General features: G+C 51.8%; 1 protein-coding gene across 4 annotated transcripts in view; it reads right to left on the reverse strand.

Annotated features, from left to right (window-relative positions):
* Positions 1-8,138: 8,138 nt before the first annotated feature.
* Positions 8,139-18,061, reverse strand: part of PPP6R2 (protein phosphatase 6 regulatory subunit 2) — a 106,164-nt gene continuing 96,241 nt past the window's right edge. For 3 of the 4 annotated variants that reach the window (XM_086611156.1, XM_086611158.1, XM_086611157.1), the window contains exons 23-24: positions 9,798-9,953; positions 8,139-8,702 (exon numbers count right to left, since the gene is read on the reverse strand). In XM_086611156.1, coding sequence (XP_086467282.1) covers positions 8,651-8,702; positions 9,798-9,953 — 208 coding nt within the window. In that variant the 3' untranslated portion in view covers positions 8,139-8,650. Of the gene's footprint in view, positions 8,703-9,797; positions 9,954-18,014; positions 18,039-18,061 lie in introns of all 4 variants that reach the window. The other variant, XM_086611159.1, reaches the window with a different exon arrangement.

Raw genomic sequence — 18,061 nt, forward strand, 5'->3', positions numbered from 1 at the left:
TACACGGCGAGAAGTTTTCAATTAACACGTGCTGTGCCTCTGGTTCGTTAGGTTTCAAGTTTAGTTCCGCCACCCATCTAGCCCAGGAGACACCTGGCACTGGGGTGCTTTACTGCAGAAGACAAACTTACTCAAAACCCACCAACAGTGGGAGAGTCTCCACAGCGTTTCCCGAATTCCTAGAAAGTTCTGAAAAACTAGCTACGAGCATCAAAACTACACGGTAAAAGACTTTTAATACTTTACATCTGTCCAAACAATTTGAGAAAATAAAAAATTGATGGGGTAGGACCTGCCCTTTATAAAAGCCCCCCCAACTTCGGGGAGAGAAAACAGGATTCTTCTCTCTTGATCAGCATCGAATACAAAAATACATTTTACGTACAGGCATATTTCACCGACATTTTTACAGCTGCGTCGTGAAAAGTGACAGGTGACAGCCACCAGGAAATACAGTTCATTTTTGTACAAAAACCATCAGGGAGGTCGGACTGGTCGCCACAATGCCCTTCTAGTAACGAGGTAAGCGAGTTTTAGATGAGATAAGCTGACATACAGGAACCAAATTCTTTGTTTTCTGCATTCCAATTTGTCAGAAATTCCGTGTAAACGTACACAGAAGCACCTCTGAGGTGCACCAGAAGCTCCCTCCCAGCTGGCGTGTTGTCAGCAGCTACCACGGAGGGAAACCAGTATGAAAAATCACCTTTTCACCCGAACGAAGCAGCATTCCCTACGAAGTTGGAAACTTTAGCTGGTTACAAAATCAGCAGGAACTGTATCAAACCCACTTTCCAAACAATATTAAACTTTGAACCGAATTTTGAAAACGGTCTGATACATTAAGTACCTCGAAGTCGTCCACTTCCGCTACCTGAGACCCATGAAGTAACGAATGACACGTCATTCTGGGAACACGCTAAGGCACTGTCCGGAATGAAACGAAAACCACACGGTTCCCCGGACCAGAAGGATTTCTTTTTTTGCAAGTTGCCAGGCAAAGGTAAAATTATTACTTCGAACTTCGTCCCGAGCTCTTTTAAAATGGAGGCGTAACGGAAATCACGTGCTTAGAGCTGCCAGTGCCCATCTCTGCGCTGACTCAGCAAGCACAGTGCCCCCTTACCAAGAAATGATGTTTAATCCCACCCGCCTCTTCCTAAGATCCAAAGAGCCACCAGTGGGTCTGAGCTGTTCTCCAGTTTGGGACGACTCCGCTCAAAAACCGTTTCTCGCTCCGATGGAGACGCGCACAACGCAGCGACCTGCTGCCCACCGGACAAACGTGCCCACACGACACGTTCATTGAGAAAAGGGAAACCAGATCCCTTGTGCAAAGCCGGTCTCAGCCCATCCCACCCAGGTGACACCACCCGTTTCCTGAGCTCCGAGCTCTCCCCTCATGCCAAGCACCAGCAGCGCTGCACCGAGCACGCACCGTGCCCTGTGCTGGTGCCCACTCCCGCACGCACGTGACGGGCCGGGAAAGAGGAGGGATGCATCATGATTGCCAAGGGCTACAAACGCAGATTTTGTTTCAAACAGCAAAGGAAGAGAGACCTGACCAGTAGCTATGGAGTCAAACAGGGACCAGCCACAAGCAAACCCCAAAGCCTTGGATTTTTTTGAAAGCTCCATCCTGCTGCACTCGACGCCACCCCACTTGACGGCTTCCAAAGCCAAGGGTTTAGCTGAACTGGCCTCCCACGTTGCCACGTTGAAAAGAAACCCAAATCCTTCCAAGCCCGCGCTCCGCACGGCCGCGCTCCGCGGGGGTGTAAGGGGGTGTACGGAGCTCCCGTTACACCTGCTGGGGGAAAGCAGGCGGGCTGGGACAGGACTGGGAACGAAGAGCAGCAGCAGCAGCACCGAGGCGCTCGGGAGGCGGAAGCCAGCGGCAACGTGAAACGTGCTCCGCAGCGCCGGCGGCGGCGTTTGCGCACCCGGCTCACGGCGACGAGGCGCCGGCGGGTTCCGTGCCCAGCACGGCACGCAGCGTGCCCTACGGCAAGCCAACTGCCAGGAAGCCCCCAAACGACACGGCGTCACGAGGACGGACGCGCCCCAGTACCACTCTCCATCTTTCTTCACTTCCTTCCTAGGTCTCCAACTACTTTTTTTAATTTTTTTTTTTTTTATATATATATTTTTTTTTTTAAAGCAAAGCCCCCATCCCATGCAATATAAGATCTTCTCAGAACAAGGGAGCATCTCTCACCTGTTTGTTCCGTTGGTTTTCAATGGCCTGCGATGGCCAACTCAGAGGAAAACCCCTGTGCCACGGGCCAAGAGCCGCACTCCGGAACCCCTCGCGCCCCTTCCAGTGCTTTCCCTACCGAGCGCTCGCCCCTAGCGTCAAGGGACTGGGATGAGATTAAGAAACTGAATTTCACTTCAGGGAGAAGCATCTAAAAATGTTTTATTTCAAAGCTGGCAAAAGGGCGTGTGGGCGCATCCCCCTCGCCTCGCGGGAGCCCACGGCCGGAGAGGCAGACGCTTTCGGGACAAGAGCGCGCGTGGCAGAACGGGATTTCAGAGAGAACCGATGCCGGGCAGGAAAAAACCACCACCAAACAAAAAGAAAATCAGCACGCCACGGTGAACAGCAGGATTCATGTTGTCTCTCCTTTCTAATGACAAAAAACCTCCTCGTAACAACGCAAATCTGCCTCTAATTTCTGAGCAGGACTCAGGGTGAGATCACCGCTCGGGGAAGAGCAAGAGGAAACGAAAAACTGTTCTTGAAATGACTGAAAATCGCAAGATGAGCTGCTCACGGCACCAAAAAAGTCAAGAATTAGACTAGAAAACTATCAACTGGTCTTATTTATCAAGCATAATGAACCTGGCCGCCAGGATGCAGGATTCTCCTCTCGGATGCAGCCTCAGGGTCATGGAACGGCACGGGGGGTCTCCGAGTGCTCCCACGACTTTGTGGCAGCCCTTCCACCACCACCACCAGTGAACCACGCTGGTCTCCAGCGCCGGCAGAAACGGGGGGGCTCTGCCAGGCACAGCTGCTCCCCCGGTAAACCGAACAACCGAAGGAAACGAGGCTCTTCCAGCTTCACCGCCGCCATCGCCGCGACGCGGCGGCGCGCGGCACAACGCGGCGGGAAGTCTGAAAAAAACCAACTCACCAGTAAACGCCGACAAAACCACTGCGGGAGGCGGCTGAGTGTCCGGCAAGAAGGGGGAGAAACCAGAAAGCTCTCGGCCGGGGCTGCGGGGCCGCCGGCTGTATTCCGGGCACGGCTCTAACGGGGCGGGAGGGGAATCCGGGCGCTCCACGGCTGGAAGGGCGATGCCGAGACCGGAATACTGCGGAGCGGACGGCGTGGTGTAAACCCACGTACCGGCACCAAGATCTGCTCTAAGTTACGCCACTGATAACGATTCCAATTACAGCTCACTGGCTGATTTTGAGAAAAATGGTTTGGAGATGCCACTGGACAACAATAAAGCCATCTGGAGATTTTTCCATCGGATATATATTGGGAATGCCCCGTTGCTTTCATCCACCGAGCACCCTGCACCAAACCTAGAACCTTTCTGTGGGCAAACTGGGATGCCTGAGCCTTTCTGAATAGATGCTGAGGGACACGCTGTGGGGTTTGGTTGTGTTTTTTTTTTTTTTTTTTTTCTTTTTTTTTTTAATTGTGCGCCCACTGGATTTCCATCCTGCCTGCCAGCTGTCTACAAATCAATAAGGGCAGCAAAGCCTTCAGACGCTCACGAAATTTCTATCAGGCTTTGCTGAGGACATGCTATCCAGATGAATAACTTGGATTTTGTCTTCCATAACTGTTACAACTCAAGAGAAGACGCAATAAATTACATTTGTGTGTGAGAAAACTTTGTTAGAAGACTGATGAAACTGCTGAATAAACTACGATGGTGTTCCTTGATCACTTTCCTTCCAAGGATTATCTCACCTAACTGTAATTCAAGGTTGGTGGATGCAATTGGAGAGAGGACCTCACCTCTTTGGGACAGCCAAGAGAATCCAAACCCAAGAACCCAACTGCGGATCTCCGCTGGTTTGAGGAGGGTACATCACGACCCGCCTGCCCGCAGCGCTGCCGTCCTGCACTCAGCACTGAAGATCTGCAGTGAGCAACAGGAATAAATGACCCAAACCACTGGAGCCATCAGATCCCACCTCCAGGGCCCCAAACCAGCCACGCTCCATCCTTCTGCAGCACGGGCTTTTCTGACTCCAGGCCCTACGACTGCGCTCCCCCTCCCCGTTTCATACCCAGGCACGGAACGGGGGACTGACAACGGCCATCCGCCGTGGCGGGACTCCTGGAGGGCTGTGCCACCCAAAGGAGCACCTTTTTTCCCCCCAGTCCAGAGACAAACATGCTATGATTCAAGAATTATTTAGCATGGGCTGAACTGACCACTTTTTAACTGCTAATTGTGCAGAAAAGGCCCCTCCTCTCCCAGTGTGGGCAAGGCTTGGCGGCAGCAGGGACCCCAGAACAGCGGGATCCCCGGACAATCCACCGCATCAATGCCCAGCAGGGTAGAACGGTTGAACTAGAGTGTTCTGGCAGAACCATTCCCCCCAGTAAGGTGTGCCCTGCTGGTTTCGGTCTTGTGCAGCAAGCGTTTTGTTGATGACTTGCTATTGATCCACGCAGCTGCACACAGATGTAAAAGTCAGGCTCGCTGTGCTCCGAGTCTCTGCTTCACCAGGTTTCTCACAACATCCCACTGTGTGTGTATAAATATACACGGAATAATACATATTGCAAATATATATCTATATACACACTCACCAGTATACAGATTCAAAGCTAAAATTATATATACCCTACTGATATGGACGGATTCAAAATACCGCACGCAGACGAGGAAGGACAGTGCTGAACTAACTTCTGGGGAGTCGTCGTTGCCTTCTGATCAAGTATGAGTGAGCCAAGGGGGCTTCAAAGGGCACAGCTGGGTTAAGCAAATTCCTTTTCAGTAGACAACAGATCCCGCTCCCAACCTTGGGCAAAAGTCCTTCCCTAGCGCACACGGCGACCGGCTGAGGTGGTGGCACCGTTCTCCAGCCGCCAGCGTGCCCCGAGATGTCATCGTGAACAACCGCCACGGAGACACGGCGCTGGCACCGCGCGTGGCACGGCCTCACCTGGCAAAGGGCTCAGCCGAGTCACCGCACGCGACGCCGTACAGCCCCCTGAAGCCAGAGCAGCAGCTGCCACGGGGCTCTGGGCAGCAGACTGGGACCCTCCAAGCTCTACATATCCACTGGGACTCCAGAGAGATGGGAAGCTCAGACTTAGAGACAGGAATTTACACGCACAATTTACCTATGGAATTATTTGAGCCAGGCAAGGAAACCAGCACGTGGCTCTGGACCTGTTCTGAGCTGCAAACTCCAACACACCAAGGACACGGAACTTTTCCTAAGTCAGCTCGTTGGCCGGGGTGGGAGCGACGAGGTGTAACTCGGAGCTTCAACCCCAAAGGTGGAGGAATCACTCGCTGCCACGGAAGCCAGAAGGCTTGTGCGTTCCTGCAGATCTATTATTGAACTACCGGTAAAATGCCTTATCCCAGCAGCAGCTGGACACAAGCCATCAAATTAACGAACTCGGGTAACGAGCCCCCCGTAACTAAACTGTGGTTTTACACCTGCTTACTGATATATTATTAAAGCTTTCATTTAAGTTTAGACTCCAATTAGCCGAAAGCTAACGAGCGACGAGTTCAGAACGAAAGGCACGGACCGGCGCGTCCTGGCGCATCTCTCCGAAACATCTCAGGATGCCACTGCTGCCAGCTGTCCCGAACCACTTTCCAGGCAGAGGGTACTGCTCCCACACCCGGGCTCCACCACCACCACCAGCTCCACCAAGGGGTTCAGGATTCCTGCGACATCGGCCAGCACGGCTCGAGGTGACGTAAGGTGACCCCTGTCTGTGACGTAACCCAACGCAAAGACCATTCCTCTCGTTCACAAGGTGGCTGGAAGCGTACGGAGCCAGAAGGACGATCAAACTGTGCCCGCTACGGGCACTTCCCCTTCATCTCTCAATCCTAAATGGACTTGGTCAGGATTGCAGCACGGCGGAACCTGCGAGAACCACGGTCGAGAAGCGGGATGGAGAACAGACTGGAGGAGAACTATTGCCATCGCCTGGGACGTGACGGGACTGAAGCCCCATCGTGGTCTTCAAGCAGCTGCTGGAATAAGCTGCACTGATGCCCTATCAGATGAATGATTTTTCAGTTTCCATAGTATTGATTTGGGGTGTTTAAAGAATGCCCGAAAAGAACCTGATTTTCAGAAAACCTCTAGCACCAATCCTCTGAAAATTAAGACTTTAACGTGTCTCCAATTAGGAACTCAAACCCACTACTCATTTCTGATAATCCCGGCCAACAGTGGGACTGATCTCCCAAGAGCAAGCAGGGTAACCAAAGCAGAAAGCGAGATATTTTTTTTGCCTCCCAGCGCAATGTAACTTTAAATTATTTATTTTAAATCACAAAAAGTGAGTGAGAAGACTTCCAGAACAACAGTACTGTGCCATGAAAGCACCTGCTTACCGCGGAATCGCAGCTACGTCAGCAGCACACGAGCAGCCCACAACCCCAGCACGCAACTTCCACGACGCGCACAGCAACCTCATCCTGCTTCCCGCACCGCCACCTCCGCCGCTGGAATTCCAGCAAAGCGAATCCGCAACTTCCCCTACGGGCAAAAAGGAAAACGTGTTATCTTTGGGCACGCGAGGGTGACCTCGTGCTGCGGGGTATGTCTCCGTTGGATACTGGTCCAGCAGAATGGACTGACCCTAATGGTGGAAACGTTTGTTCGTCTCACTCCCCCGCCCCACACCACCGCTCCGTACAGTTAGGAAAATTCCCTACGCCCTACACACACGTCACAGTTAAAAACAAACTGAAGTCTGGCTTAGGATGCTCGTAACGACAGATCTGTGCGAGGTGCTTCTTCACACCCACAGGGTAAAGCCCCTCGTTACGCACAAGTGGGAACAAATCTGCAAATAAGCTGTCTGGCTACCTGCACGTCGAGCTCCATGCTTTTATTCCGAAGTGAAGGATGTTCCGGCGTAGGTCTCGGACTGACAAAACAAGCGGCGTGTGACACGACGGGCGGGTTTCAGCACACAGCTCACACACAGCACGCCCGGCTCCGCACCCGCGCGGCAGAGGACAAGCACCGGAGCGCCGGTTGTGGCCACCTGCTGTCACCCACCCGAGCCAGCTTCTGCCGGTGGCCCGACACCTACACCCACACGACCTACGTGCACGAGTTGTCTCTGGGAACAAGCTCAAGGCAGAGGCCCGCAGCGCTCGGGGGCAGACCCGGGTCTGAAACTGGAACAGTCTCTACAGGAGCAGGTCCTTCAGCCTAGGCAGAAGATCCCGTGTTCCAGGGTCAAGTACGCACCTTCCACGGACCCTGCTCCCAGGCAGCCTGAAGCGCGGTCCGTTTCTCCATCCTGTTTTACTCTACTATCCCGAGGCAGCGGTACGTGTCCCCCCCACCCCAGAACTTCTCCATGACCAACGACCTGGGGGGGAGCAGCAGGAGTCCTGTGCTGGGGCCGTTTCACTCTCCAATGTTGTCGCTAGGTACAAAGTGCAAAGTGTTGCTGTTCCTGCATCCATTAAAAACGTTAAAAACAGAACAAAACAAAACAGAAAAGGATTTCCATAACAATTCGAAAATACAATAGTCTCCGAAACGCCAGCCAACACCTGACAGCCTGTTTGTGCCGTATCTGCTCTCCTTCCCGCGCGGCAGCAGTCCAGCGGAGCGGAGTCCTCTCGGCTGGCACACAACACGCCGCCTTCCTTGTGTCCTCTCCAGCCAACGGAGGACAACAGCCGGGAAGCTGGGTTTGGATGGCTCGGGCAGAAGAGGCCAACCGCTAACCGACCCAAGATCCTGCCGCCAACCGTCACGCCTCCAGGGGAGACCCCAACACAGAGACTTCCCACTTCTCCAGACAGGTCAGCGTCGCGGCGAGTGAGCCACTCGGCCTCCGGCGTGGGGCGACGTCGACGACTTCCCTCCCACCCCAGAGAAACGTGAAAGAAAATCCCTCCCTGCTTCATCCCATTTAAAGTGTTTGCATCTTTTCCTCCTATGAAATGTTTCTGATAAGGCTTTATTGCTATACAAAAGCGGTGCAAATGCTGCCCAAGGACAGCTCCATCAGGAACTTTGGTCACACGACTGCGGGACTCTTGTGCGCGGTCCAAGTCCCAGCGTCAGACCTGCTACCTTTCCGAAGAGAAGCTGAATACTGTGTGCAATAACACTAAGAAAGTAGGACTGAACCCCAAATACAAACAAAAACAAGGGGGAGAGGGAAGGGGACAAGGAACTAAAGTTAGGCAGAAGGCTTGCTTGGGAAGAGCCCCATCATTCCTGTGATGACTAACTGATCAATGCTACATTTAGACAATGCGAGTGTCTTTCAGAACAGATTGTTGGTGTCGAAACTGCGTGTCTGGTCCTGAATGCCAGCTCTCTCATCAATGCAGCATTTATTAAAAAATAAAATTAAAATGAAAAAAAAATAATAATAAATTGACAAATTGCATCACCAGGTAGCAGCCTGGCCTGGATCACACACGTCCCATTGCATCCGTTTCATCAAGCAGGGCCATTTAACGTGGCTTCAGCACAGGGCAAGACTTCTTCTTTCCTGGAGAGAAATCCAAAGAGTGGTATTAGAGAAACGTAACTACTCCTAAAGCTTACTTCCATCCTGGCTGGAAGCTTGCCTCTTCAGTAGCACCTCGGCCATCCTTCCTCTATTTTTGTTTCTTCTACCTGCTAAAACATGAGTAGCTCCCTAGCGAGAACCTCCTCCAAACCCTTTACAAAATACTACACTTAGAAATCAAAACAGAAACGGAGAAGTCAGCTTTGACACCTGATTACACAACATTGATTCATTTATTGAACCGGAAGTTTGGAACACGGGACCTGCCTCGTCCCAGGACAAGGACGTGAATGGTGATCGTGGGACGGGGTCCCATGGGACTGGGCACCTTGTCGGCAGGTGAGAGAGCCAGGACAGGTTTTACTGGAGCAGGGTTGGGTGGATGGGCTGCGTGAAGCTCACAGCGTTGGCTAGAACTTCTTCTCTCACCAAAAGCACCCAACAGAAGAAATTCCTGTAGGACAGCTCAGACGTACGGCTTCAGCCAAGCACCATCATCTGAGATAGACCTGAAGGCAAGCTTGCCCCAGGGGAATCGGGCCGCCAAGAGAGGCTGCCTTAGCTCAAGAGGAGCAGAAGCACCTCGTTATTGATACACATCTCTCCGACCAAAACCAGGTGCCAGAGCAAAGCTCAGAGGTGACAGCACTGGAGATGGAGAGGGACTGGTTTCCATATTTAAGAAGTCCTTAACTGTCACATTCACAAAAAATTACTAACGTAATTTCTTCTTGAGATGACTTCCAGTTTCAGTTATCAAAACACATTCCCCCCCAAAACAAACGTTCACCTGAACATTCAAACCTGTCCTATCCATCTGTTACGCACGAGTAAGGAATGGGAAGCCCGTTATTTTAATAAAACAGACGATCTGACAGCACCTCTGGGAACTGAAAGATTCGTGGAACGTATGGCAGCACTAGCTCTACACGACCTGCAGCCCTCCAAGCTACTCCAGATGTACTACTCGTGTTAGCTTTGACCGTGCACTAGTGGCAGAACAACTGCATCCCAGTTCTGGGTAAAACCCAGTTGTCTGCCCCAGGCTGGTAAAGCAGACTTTGACCATCTCACCTGTCTTTTGTGGCTGTTTCCGTGACAGCCGTGACGACGGCGGCGGGGTTCTGGTGCTCCTCCGAGTGCTGGGCCACGTTGTTGAGGGGTTTGGACGCTTTTGTCGTTGCGATGTCGGCGATGGCCAGCTTATCAATAACCATGCAGTCTGCGTCACTGTGTGGGGAGAATTTCAGCTCACGTTAAAACATCGATTAATGGGACTTCAATTCCAACAGAGGACAAAAAAAAAAAAAAAAATTCCTCCTCTCCCAGCACAGGTCACAAAAATCCCATAAAGAAATGTGACCTGAATATAAACTGGAATTACAAAGCAGCGTACGCATCCTGGAGGCTGTATTTCCTAAAAATTAACGAGACACCAAGCACGCACAAAACCACCAGCTCCTCAAGAACGGTGTTCCCATCTCCTGCAGCCAAATCCAGCCTAAGAGCTCCCCACCGACCCCCATCGCCTGCAAACCAGACGTTCTACCGCCCTCCGCAACGACCTCCGCTGCCGTGCTCTCCTACGGACAAACACGGAAAACCAACGATGGAAGGATGCAAACGTGAAGCACAACGGGCCAAGACTCTGCCAGCTTAGAGGGTCCAGAAAGTCAAGTTCACCACTGGGAGCCAAAAGCCAACCGCTTGCCTCGGCGTAATGGGAGGCTGCCAGTACCCGGACACGGGACCACCGAACAGCCCCGGCTCAAAGGAACCTCAGAAGATCCTCTGGTCCAGCCTTCTGAGGGAAAGAAAGTCCACCTCTCCTGGAACTGCCCTCCGTCACCCACCGCCGCAGGATTCCAAACTGCTCCTTGAACTGCTGCTTTCAGCAAAGAACTACTCAGGGATATGGTTTAATGGGGATTAGGGACGGTTGGACTGGATGATCTCTGAGGTCTTTTCCAACCTAGAAATCTATGAAATCTATGAAAGTGTGTTTCTGATCTAACACGGGCACCTGTGCTGTTCTGCTCCACACACCTTTCCCAAGTGGCACCTGCTACTTCCGCGGGCACCTAGAAGAGACTTAAATTTAAGTATGGAACCTAAAACCCGAAGGAAGAAAAAAAAAAAAAAAAGTTGACTGGATGTTCCTGAGAGGTATCTTCAGAAGCCAAAGGTGGTTCAATTAATTTGCTTTCAGTAACTCATCAGATGACAGAGTTCCGTGCCTGGGGGACAACATTCCCAACGGTGTCTCCTTACAACGAAACAGAAGCTCAAATCCTGAAGAGGAAAAAAACCTGCTGGCACAAAACCTCCAAATCTTCCACGTTTCTATTAAAAAGATCCATATTTCTAACTGGAGAAGCAACTTCTGTGAACATCTCTATTTTTCGCCTTCTGAGGCAGAGGACAAGTTTGCATGTGAAGGATCATCTTCCCGCTTTTAACCCCGTCCCAGTTCCAAGAACGGTTCCTTCTCCTTCTTCCAGAGAGCAAGCCTACCGAAACGGGAGGAAAGCTCAGCAGATGACTGAGCTGGAACCCTGTCCCCAGCTGCCGGGGGAGTTTTTAATGCACACATATAATCACAGTCTGCTAATTAAGACACGTGACGGAGATTTTGAGATCAGGGTTCTATTTCTGTAGCTACTTTTCTGGGTGCTCTTGAAAAAAACGCAGTAAAAATGAGGAATAACGAGATCAAAACGTTTCTCTCCCTAACGGGCTGACACGCTCTTCAAAAGAAATACCACAAGTACAAAAATATACCTGAGAAGCTGCAGGGGATAGAGGAGACAGCGGAGAATGGAACTAAGTGGCCAGGAATGTCATCGGAAAATGACTTCCCACACAAGAAACCGGAGCTCGTGAGCCTTAAATTGCTCCAAGATAAACTTCTTAAAGGCGGCCGCTGACATTTCCATGACACGAGGATTCCGATGTCATGAAGCCCCGAGGTTGTCCGACCGCTAAGTGGGCACGGAAATCCATCTCTCTCCAACAGGCTGATGGAGAAGCAAAGCTGGACACGCAGACCTCTGTAGAAGGACACTCACGGGCCAAACCAACGGGTAAAACAAAACAAGGAGTTTCTCTGGAACACGGAATGCCGTGACCCACGCAGGAGGGTTCAGAACAATATCTAATTCTAGCCTAGAATAAACTCCAGCACCTATAAATATTTGTATCCCTCCGGTCACCCTATTTTGAGCAGCCAGGTGTGTCCTCAAACATCGGTCTGGCATTGCCCCATCCCTGGCAGTGTTCAAGGCCAGGTTGGATGGGGCTTTGGGCAACCTGGTGTAGTGGAGGGTGTCCCTGCCCATGGCAGGGGGGTTGGAACTGGATGGTCTTTGTGGTCCCTTCCAACCCAAACCATTCCATGATTCCATGATAACCCCGCTGCCAGAGCCATCAGCCGAGCGGTCCCACTCCGTGTCACCAAAGCACCTGGCTACGTGCTCCAAACCCTGCCCGGGCTGCGGGCAGGGACAGAGGGCATGTCACGGGCAAAGAACTAACCCGAGGCTGGTTAAGGCAGGAAGAGTTCTCAGCAACACGCCTGTCTCTACTGCAGACTCTTCTCGGTTAAGCTCTGCAGAGAGATCCCCCATACTTCTGCCTCCAGAAAGAATCAGGAATTTTTAAGCTCTAATCCAAAGCCACGTGTACGAATTTCCCAAAAGCCAGCTAAGTCTGTCCAGAACTGTGCCTTTTTTCACAACGGCCAAGCACTCAGCACAAACAACTTGTGAATGCCACCTACGGCCGTGCCCACGGGGCTTTCCAACGCCAGAGCCAGGACAAAGGTCCTTTATGTTCACCAAGTTCAACATCCTGCAACTTAGCCACCAAGTTTGTAAATACTACTCCGCAGGTCACTTGTAGCAGAGACTCTTCTCTTTCTACAACCACTGCAATGCCTCCTGAGATATCTCACCACCTCCAGTGCACAAGCTGAATGTCCCAACTCTTCAGTCTTACCAGAAAAGAAGACCAGAAAACACGAACAGCATTACTGGGCCCGGTGATCTTGTCCTCTAGAAGGCTGGAACAGAGTTTGCATAAGGGAAGCTGGGGATGTCTCCTGCTAACCACTGGCTGATGGCTTTGGGACAGCCCTGGCTGGTGTTCTCACCTGGACACTTGGTGAGTACCAGCCCTAGCAGAGCTGATCAAGTTTGCTTCACCGTAGGTGTGACACAGCTGAGCTCAAGCATCCTGAACAGGACAGTCGCTACTGGACCATCGCACACAGGGCTTCTGCAGAACTTTTACGAAGATCATCTTGGGGTCTAGAGACAGAAGAAACTTTGTGGCAGCAGCGGACTACTACCGCCTGCGAAGACAGCAGACAATTCATCAGTCGGAATCTCCGGAGGGGTAAAGACCTGTGTGCCATTACGGACACTGGCATGGAACACCTCCTGCCAGAGCCAACTTCCCAACGTGGAATTTGGCGAGTTTGGGCCATAGTCACTTGAGGGTGGTGAACTGAGGAACACCCTCCACGACACCTTTCACGGACTGCTCCGGAGCAGGGCAGGGGATGGTAAAGATGATTAAAGGGAAACACGTGAGTCGCTCTCCGTCACCGGACGCGTTTCGCACCTTGAGCATCAGCTACGGTTTGTCTTTTAGGGCAAGTTCCTCGAGGCAGGTACAGTGACACCTTCTCCGCGTGGCACGGACTGCCAGGCGCTCGGATTTCACTCATGATAACTGTGTCATCAGTCACAGCAATAATTTCAAGGTGAGAAGTATTTAAAATACTGCTAACTCAGAAGCTGATGTTTTACGTTAACTGACGTGTATGAGACCAGGAGGGCTTCCAGCTGCCCCTGGGGAAGGTCTCACCTTCTCCTTCCAGCTGCCCCTGGGGAAGGTCTCACCTTCTCCTTCCAGCTGCCGCTGGGGAAGGTCTCACCATCTCCTTCCAGCTGCCCCTGGGGAAGGTCTCACCATCTCCTTCCAGCTGCCTCTGGGGAAGGTCTCACCATCTCCTTCCAGCTGCCCCTGGGGAAGGTCTCACCATCTCCTTCCAGCTGCCCCTGGGGAAGGTCTCACCATCTCCTTCCAGCTGCCTCTGGGGAAGGTCTCACCATCTCCTTCCAGCTGCCCCTGGGGAAGGTCTCACCATCTCCTTCCAGCTGCCTCTGGGGAAGGTCTCACCTTCTCCTTCCAGCTGCCTCTGGGGAAGGTCTCACCATCTCCTTCCAGCTGCCTCTGGGGAAGGTCTCACCATCTCCTTCCAGCTGCCCCTGGGGAAGGTTTCACCTTCTCCTTCCAGCTGCCCCTGGGGAAGGTCTCACCTCCTGCTGGAAGCCCAGCGGGGACGAGCCCGCACAGGGTGCAGGGTTTGCTCATCCCGCCCCCATGTGAACGCTCGGCAGAGATCTGCTTCTCACGTGCTACTGTGAACTTGCAGCTCTCAAGTGATGAGTTCCAACTACAGCGACAACTTTGAGGAAAACCTGCCATGAAGGCAGAAGGGGGTTCTCAACTTTTACTGCACGTAATACAATACATGAAAATGAGAAACACCACACATCCTCGTTCCAGATCTGTGGTGCTACGGAATGGTGGTTCATTCTTTTTGCTCTAACGCCCAAATCCTGCAAATGCAAAGCTTCCTCAAGGTGACAATACAACTGTTTTCCCTGAAGTGCCATTTCTTCTCAGAAAAACAGGACTCAAGGTTCACGCTTCGTAATTACCAAAGTTGTCATAAGCCCATTCTGTACCAAAACTGATACCCAGCTAAAAGAAGCGCTGTGCTGTTCTATTTCTGAAGATGACAACGTCAGGAGCTCGCGTCGCTTTTGGTAACAACTCAGTCCTTCCTGTAGATTCCCACCAGCCTTATAGAGAAAACACTCCGGCACTGCAGTTTTCATGAACACCTCTCTTGCCCAGTTCCACTGTGCAAACTTCTCTTTAGCACCCGTTTCGGCTGCGAAACACATCCGACTCCCTCCCCGACGTGTTTACTGCGAGCCCCTCGCATCCCACATGGCAAATTCAGCTCCAGCAGCTTCGCTGGTGGCTCAAACTGGCCAAGCTGACTCAGAACTGTAGTGCCAGATGGAAACCCCCAGGCCACAGCACCCAGCGCAGCTCCTCCCGACGCTAAGCGCAACACCGATCTACGTCGCGTTGCCAAAGGCTCTTACAAAGCATTCAGGCTGCAGTCCCGAAGGACGGAAGAGCTTTAGGTGTTTTGGGAAAGAAGGATTTGGTACTGAATGAAACAGCCTCAGAGTTCCATTCTACCCACCTCCGCAGCTCACTACTGTGGCTCCTGGGACACTTTAGATATCCTCTAGTCTCTTTGGTGAACAATGAGTATCACGGACAACAAAACACCGTGAAGATGCGCTGGGAAAAACAGTGGTGCAATAAACAAAGCAGCAAGACGTGGACAAGAAGCGCAGCCCAACACCAGCCTCATGCTGAGCCCACAAGCAAGTCCCCAAAAACGGGCTCTGCACCAACCCACAGCCAGACACAGAGACACGGGCAGCCACGCCACACGCTGGCTTCTCAACGCACCGGGAATTATTTGTTGGCTCTGAATTAGACCAAGTCCCACAACGCGGGAGGTCTGGCTTCCAAATCCACGTGCAACCTCCCATGAAAAAGGCCAATGTTTATCTCAGCTTAGGAGATCCCGTCTCCGCTGATTTATCTCTGGTGAAGCGGGACCTCGGATGAGTCACTTTGATGTTTCTTTCTGCGCAAACACAGCTGAATTTGACGAAAGCGGTGGTGCCACGCTCCATGCCCCGTTCCCCACGGCATGCCCCGCTCCCCTCCAGCCATTCAAAGCATCCCAGCCACTCCTTGGAGCCAGGCAGCAAAGCCAGGCACACGTGGGACGACGGCTCCTCGTGCTGATGCCTCATGCCCGTCACGTGCAACGGCGGTTCCGAGCGGCAGGCGAGACGGAAAGACAAACATATCCCAAAACGGGAGAGCTCAAAACATCCACTGTGACAACGTCCCTCCGCTCAGCTCGGGGAACTGGAGGATGATTTTTCTCACTGCGCCGACGCTCCTTGCGCGGCGACGGCCAACGCTGCCGCCCTGCGCCAGCACCCGGCACGGCGCGGGGACCCCGGCACGGTGACCCCGGCACGGCGCGGGGACCCGGCCCCCTCCTGTCCCCATGCCCAGGGTGATGGGAGGAGCCACTGCCAGCTGCTATTTCTGAGCTGTTTCAGCAATTTAGGGTTGTCACTGCTGTTAGGATGAAAGTTAAGGGCTTTCATCCCAGAACCGTGTATGATCAGAAACAAGAGGAGACTTTTACAGAAACTGTAGCGCAGAAATGGCCGAAGTTTCTGCAAAATGCAGGAATTGTGAGTGCTGTCTCGTTTTCGGCTCGGTTCTAAGGAAACTGCTGCAGCACCTACACATCTGGAGAGTTGGTATCGCACAGGCACAGAAGAAATAACTGGTTTCTAATGGGCAGCACTGGTGCTCAGGGGGGCTCCAGCCTCCCCTCTACGCTCTCTGTTCCAGTTGCTTATCCAAGCTAGTCGGGCGAGGAGGCGCTGGGGAGAAGGGGACAGTAAACACATTCAACCATTTAAAAAAAAAAAAAATTAAAAGGAAAAAAAGTATTTCAAGTAAAGTTAATAAACTGAAAGAGAAACTGAAAGTTAGAGACAGCCCAAGTCCCCTATCGCCGCACACAGCGCAAGCTGGATTTTTGTGTTATTTAGGTACAGCTCCTCTTCCAAGTAGCTGCTTAGAAACTTTGTTTGAACGACCCAGCAGCGAAACCCTTCAGCTGGCCTTTGAAAGCCATCGAGCAGAAACGCAGAAGCTGGGGTTAGCACACAATTAAAAATGAAGCAAACGGACACGGGAAGGCGAGTCATTTCCCACAAAAAGCACCGCTCACATCGCACACACTCCTGCGCCCGTCGTTCTGCTCTCCCCGTTAGGTGCAAGCCTCACCACTGCCTGTTCTGCAGGACTGCTCCATCTATTCACCCACAGGTGGATCAACCCAAGCAGCGTGGAGCTGCCCTAATGTTTCTCCTGGCTCATTTATCCGCTGCTTCTACAACTTCAGCAAAGCCTGGCAGAGATTTCCGAGACCTCCGCAGCTCCGAGCAGCTTTGGGAACGCTCAGCCGCTGGCACGGGCAACGCCTCTGGCATCACTCGTTAGCAGCTCGGGCATCACCACGTTCTTCTGGCAGAAAGCACAGCCTGAGAGCACGGGCTGCGAGAGAAACGCAACACCTACTCGCCTGCTCGTGAAAGAGGCAGAAAACTTCCCAAAGTTTGTTAAAATGCCATTTTTAATTATTCAAATGGCAAGTTAAATAAGCACGTGTTGTCCTTGCAGCTATTTGAGAACACCACGGTTTGTAACTCTGAAAGCCTTTTGTCCCTGGGGACTGCAGGCACGCGCCGAGCTGCGGCGCCTCGACCTGCTGCTCCTTCCAGCCCTGGAGCTCTACGTGTCTGCTGCAACGTGCTCCTCTGCAAACAAAACAGCTATGAGGCGTGCTCACCGCTGGGAATTTCTCTTTTTGTCTCTGATCTCACCCAGAAATCACAGCAAAGCCTTGCCAGCTTGCACAGTGACCGGGAAAATGAACTGAAATGGGTGAATTCTAGAAAATAATTAGTAAAAACTTATGATTCAAAACAGAAAGCAAATTTCGGGAGGAAAACCACAACTATTTTGTAAAAAAAAAAAAAAACAAACGCATTTCAGAAACACACCAACCATTATTTTATGGAATATTACAGCATGTAAGTAAAATATTTGTTAGTGCTGTTGTGAGAAAGTCTCAGGAGAGTTGACCACTACTCCACCCAACAGGCAGTGACTCTCGCAGCGTGCGCGGGAGCGAACTGCGGTCAGCGAGGCTTTCCTGGAGTCCCATCTCGACCACAGCAGGAACTTTCCTTTTAAAATGTAAAAAAAAAGTCCTATTTGCAGAAAGAGCTCACAAACAGGTGGAATGGCAGAAGCTCAAGGACACGACACCGAAGACCATATTTGCTTTTGAGTGGTTTGGGACTGACGGCGTTGACCGCGTGCCAACTTTCGCAAAGGACCATTCATTCAACCTCAAATTCGGGTTTTTGAAATGTAATTTCCAGGATCTGTTTTAACTGATTGTGAAAAGATGAGCTTTTCCAGTCCAACGGTCCAACAGCTCTTTTTTTTCCAGCCCGGCATGGAGTAATTACCGGGAGAAACTACTTGTCAGGTGGATGTTTGGAACCCTGAGGTGGCGACCATCATACGTACCCTCTGACTGCAGGTCTAAATACTCTGAGCAATACCCACAGCAAGAG

This window comes from Tauraco erythrolophus, chromosome 4, assembly GCF_009769465.1.
Source record: "Tauraco erythrolophus isolate bTauEry1 chromosome 4, bTauEry1.pri, whole genome shotgun sequence".
In the NCBI taxonomy this organism is placed as follows: Eukaryota; Metazoa; Chordata; class Aves; order Musophagiformes; family Musophagidae; genus Tauraco; species Tauraco erythrolophus.